Source organism: Gadus morhua, chromosome 4, assembly GCF_902167405.1.
Source record: "Gadus morhua chromosome 4, gadMor3.0, whole genome shotgun sequence".
NCBI classification, from domain to species: domain Eukaryota; kingdom Metazoa; phylum Chordata; class Actinopteri; order Gadiformes; family Gadidae; genus Gadus; species Gadus morhua.
Genome location: NC_044051.1, coordinates 13,286,117 through 13,291,116, shown reverse-complemented (window position 1 = coordinate 13,291,116; position 5,000 = coordinate 13,286,117). Strand labels below are relative to the sequence as shown.

Below are 5,000 nucleotides of genomic sequence, written 5' to 3'. Positions count from 1 at the left end.
ACACACACACACACACACACACACACACACACACACACACACCTAAATGCACTTCACACACAGACACATACACAGACACACTACCTACCCCATCTCCCCAACCTGCACACACACACACACCCACACACACAAACACACACACACACACACACACACACACACACACACACACACACACACAGACACACACACACACACACACACACACACACACACACACACACACACACACACACACACACACACACACACACACACTGTTCTACTCAAACAGAGCCATTGAGCCAAGCAGTTCCTCCCCTGCTGTCCGCTTGACAGCCAAAGCGTCCACCACTGGATTAAATTGCAGCTGTGCGTGCAGCACTTCTGCCAAGATCCAGGTCGCGACTCAGCGACGCAGATCTGTGCAGAGCTGCCTGTGTTTATACTCCCCCACAAGCGCACAGTATGGCGTTTCCGACCCCCAATTAGTAAGCGATACGCCGGATCAAGCTGATCAGATGCCAAAATTATCCAGAAATAAATCTAAGGAATGATTCTGAGGTTGTGTCCAGATAAAGCATTAAAATAGAAGCACTTGAAAAAACTTGAAAATCCTCATGAAATGCCAGAGAACTTTCTGCCCTCGTTTGCTCATTTAAACATTGGCATATCTTTTGACAATTGTTGACACAGGCACGCTTATTCGAACTGTGTCAGTGGCAATAATGTAATATTATGTAATGTTATAAAAGCCTTTAATGGGCTAACATTCAGCTTTTTGTCGCTTCTGCATGAATCAAATCATGAATGATCAAATCACATTCCATCCTCAGTTTGCATTCCACACAGATCACCTTACCTTTCCTTTGAGCGAATGTGTCCCAGTATTACACCCTGAACACCATTTTGTGTTTCGGGCAAGAAATTCTTGCTTGCTCCAAGAAAACCCACTCAAAGAACAAAAAAGGATTTTATTCTTTGAGACACACAAGCCTGCCCTGTAGCAGACACCATTACTAAGGCAGTAGTGGGACCAGCACCTTCTCTACTCGATATCCTAGATGTATAATGCATCCTCCATATTTCAGCGGCAGGGTGAACCAAGGTTAACAGCTCGAGGCGGTGTCATGTCAGCGGCAGATTGTTCTGAAACTGCAGCGTCAGGCGCCGGAGAACAGAATGATCCTCCTCTCTTACACACTATTTCCTAGTGTACCTCAAGGGACGCACCGATGGTTCAGTGTGTTTGCAAGACTAACACGCAGTACAGTGTTCAGGCTAACATGGAGAAGGAATGAAATCTCCCGTATCACTGACATCTGTGTGAACAACGCGCTGTTCTTTTTGTGTTGTGATGCTTCGGGTGAGCAGCGAGAGAGGAATGCTTTTGTTTCGGGGATCCCAGTGTGGGATGTATCCCGGTAACAGCGTTAAACAGAACAGTTACAGGTTGGATCGAGATGAAGCAGCAATGTGATGACAGGTGCCGCCTCGCTATGGTTTAAACACGCAATCACGCCGCTCAAAACAACAGACTATACCCGCCAGTTGTTATGGCCATTACTCTGTGATTCTATCTCCATATATCATTATCTCTCTCACTCTCCCTCCTCTCTCTTGCTCTCTCCTTCACTCATATTTCTTGCTCTCTCCATTGCTTTAACTATTTACTACTGTCCCCTGCTTTTCTCTCTCTCTCTGTCTGTCTGTGTGTCTGTCTGTCTGTCTGTCTGTCTGTCTGTCTGTCTGTCTGTCTGTCTGTCTGTCTGTCTGTCTGTCTGTCTGTCTGTCTCTCTCTCAGATGTACCATATGATTGGCTCTGGCGTCCATCAAGGTCTTCGCCCGGTTGTTACTTTGATCAAAGGCAGGACGTTTGGCGAGCCAGAGAGGCCTGAGTGCTGGGTCTTTGCTATGAGGTTGTAAATAGCAAGGTGTGCTCGCTACCCTTCCCTCTGAGAGTCTCTCTGGCCTGACTTCCATGTGTAGATCACAGTGGCTAGAGTCACGTTCTCCTCGGTCTCCTTCGTTGAGCTCAAACACAGAAGTGTTTCCTAGCCAGGGGCCAAGCTAAAGGCTGACAACTACTTAAGGCTCCAGCCCAAACCGCCAGGGAGACGCTTAGCTAGCTGACCTCGAAACAGCGAATGCTAGACTTCGTGTTTGACATCTAAATCATCTCCTGGATCGGCTTGTTGTTTCCTGCTTCAAAGAGGCCGACGGTGTGATTCATGCAGGTTTGGGTTTTTTTCTTTATGAAATGCTAACGAAGTACCGCCTTGAAGTGTACTCACAGTCAGAAGCTTTGATTGGCAGCTTTGGGGCTCAGCCAACAGTACATCACACACGCTACCGACAACGTTCTTGTATAAAGCTACTTAGGATGAAGACATTCGCCGTGGGCTGTACATGGCAGTTCACACGACAGTACACACTTTATCTCTTCGTAGTCTGTGTCCGCTAAAGACATCGATCCTTTGACCGTGCTTTGCTCGTTCGCAACGACCCCCTCTCCCCTGAGCATCCATCTAAGGCAGTGCACTTGTGGAAGAGAACTTTGGCGAGGTCGTAAGAACAAAATGATGCTGAGAAAACCATCACACACATCACTTGCCAATAGCTAACCTCGTTTTCTGCCCTTCTTGGACCTCAAAGCGCATCTACTGACTTGCCTCAGTAGATGAAAGCAATGCATGTGTGAATTCTTGCAATAACTTAACATACTTGCATAAACTTATTATCCTAATACTTCATCTTTCTGGTGTGTATATCTATTATATTTAAGCACGGAACTACAGAGTGTGTCGCACAAACACTTCACTGCACATCCTTTATGATGATTTGTATGTGACGAATAAAGACCTTTAAATCTTGAATCTTGTGTTTAATGTGACGGATAATCAAGGCCGGCGTGATTTGGACTTTGTTCGACAATCAGATTTTTCATTGGTCTTAACTGATGGAAAGTGTGGTGACAAAGCCAAAACCGTATTGATTATGAAATAAGTTTTGTCTGCAAAGAACTTCTTTGGTCTGCGCCCGCTGAAAGAAAATCTATTTCTTGTTGCTGCCACCATAATGATCTGCGTATGGATGGGAGCGAGGGAAACGGTTTAATTGGCTGAATGTTATAATCAAGCTTTATTGTCCTTGTTTCAGTATGAATTCACTCATTAATTCACACAGGTTTCTGGTGGTTGATTGAAAAAGTTTCCATTGTGCTGAATGCTTGTCTCTCTCTCTTCCTCCCCCTTTTCTCCCGCTCTCTTTCTCTCTCCTCTCTCTCCCCCTCTCTTTCTCTCTCCCTCTCTTCTCTCCCTCCCTCCCTCCTCTCCCCTCTCTCCTCCCACTCCCTCTCTCCTCCCTCTCTCCTCTCCCTCTTTCCTTTCTCTCTCCCCCTCTTTCTCTCTCCTCTCCCTCCTCTCTCCTCTCTCAACCCCTATTTCACTTTTCTCTCCTTTTCTTCTTTCTCTCTCCCTCCCTCCCTCTCTCTCCCTTCCCCTCCCCCTCTCCTCTCTCCCTCCCTCCCATCTCAGACTCCCATGGCATGGACCTGTTTGCGGTGGCGGTCCATGAGTTTGGCCACGCCATCGGGCTGGTCCACACCTCGGCCCTGGAGTCCATCATGAGGCCGTACTACCAGGGGCCCGTGGGAGACCCCCTGAAGTACCAGCTGCCCTACGAAGACAAGGTCCGCGTCTGGCAGCTCTACGGTAGGGCAATGGTGTGTGCGTGTGTGTGTGTGTGTGTGTGTGTGTGTGTGTGTGTGTGTGTGTGTGTGATTCCAAGAAAAGTTAATGCATGAATAGAGGAAAGTAACAAGTAAAAAAACGAGAGAGAGAGAGAGAGAGAGAGAGAGAGAGAGAGAGAGAGAGAGAGAGAGAGAGAGAGAGAGAGAGAGAGAGAGAGAGAGAGAGAGAGAGAGAGGCTTTATAGCGCTGGCAAGGTCGATGGAGCTTCCTGGTGATTTAATTAGCTGAATTGAATGGAGTTTAATTGTTTTCCATTCAAATGAGTGATTCACCGACATTCAGAGGCACTTTGGAGAAGACAAGATGTACAATACATTTTATTATACATGTTCCAAACCAGAGTTCAGTGAAAGACTCAAAGAAAGTGGAGCACTGACCACACAACGTGGTGACTGGACGGCTCAGTCCCCTGCCGACCTCACCCCAGTTAACCCCAGCCGAGCGAGAGAGAGATGACGTTGAATGAGGAAGAGCCCCCCCGGTGGACATCCATAGAACCCACCGTCCCCGCAATACATGATGCACAATACATGAGACAGGATAGGGTACAGCAGAGCAGATCCAGACTGAAGAAGAGTAAACATGGATGGAGGGGGACTGTGGTTGATAACTACTGGTGTTGATCCGGTTCTCCAGGGGTCTCTCCTCACCACGGAACGTCTGGAACGGGGGGCTTCTAATGTGCGTTCCTGTAGAGCGAGAGCTTTGGAGGGAGCAAGATAGGGTTCAGTACCATGAGTTTAGTGCCGATAGAGAGTCTACCGTCAAGCTCTTTGTACAAAAAACATTAAATATATTTGTTTTCCTTGTCTTTGCTGTTCTTCTTCAAATTGTGTTTTTATTAGGATACGGAAATTGTGTTTTAGTAGACCGAAAATCTTTTTTTTCTGATTGGACGTTGGGATTCTAGCGTGTGATTGGTCAAAACCAAAGTGATGCGGGTGCTACTGATCACAAGCGTGTGCGTGACTTGTCCTCCTGGCTGCTTTCAGGGGTCCGGGACTCCGTCTCACACACCAAGCGACCGGGAACCCCCTCCCACACCGAGGAACCCCCCGTCCTGCTGGACCTCCCAGACAACAGGTCCAGCATCCTGTGAGTACACAAACACACACATATGCACACGCACGCACACATATGCATATGCACACACAAACACACGCACATGCACACACACATGCATGCACACTCACCCAGGCACACACGCTGTACTGTCAGTAGAACGTTAAAACACATGCACACACGCACAACCCCACACACCCCCACGC

General features: G+C 47.6%; 1 protein-coding gene across 1 annotated transcript in view; it reads left to right on the top strand.

Annotated features, from left to right (window-relative positions):
- LOC115542738 (matrix metalloproteinase-17) overlaps positions 1-5,000 on the top strand; it is a 55,200-nt gene that overhangs the window by 39,701 nt on the left and 10,499 nt on the right. The window contains exons 5-6 of the mRNA XM_030355137.1: positions 3,517-3,693; positions 4,725-4,827. Coding sequence (XP_030210997.1) covers positions 3,517-3,693; positions 4,725-4,827 — 280 coding nt within the window. The remainder of the gene's footprint in view (positions 1-3,516; positions 3,694-4,724; positions 4,828-5,000) is intronic.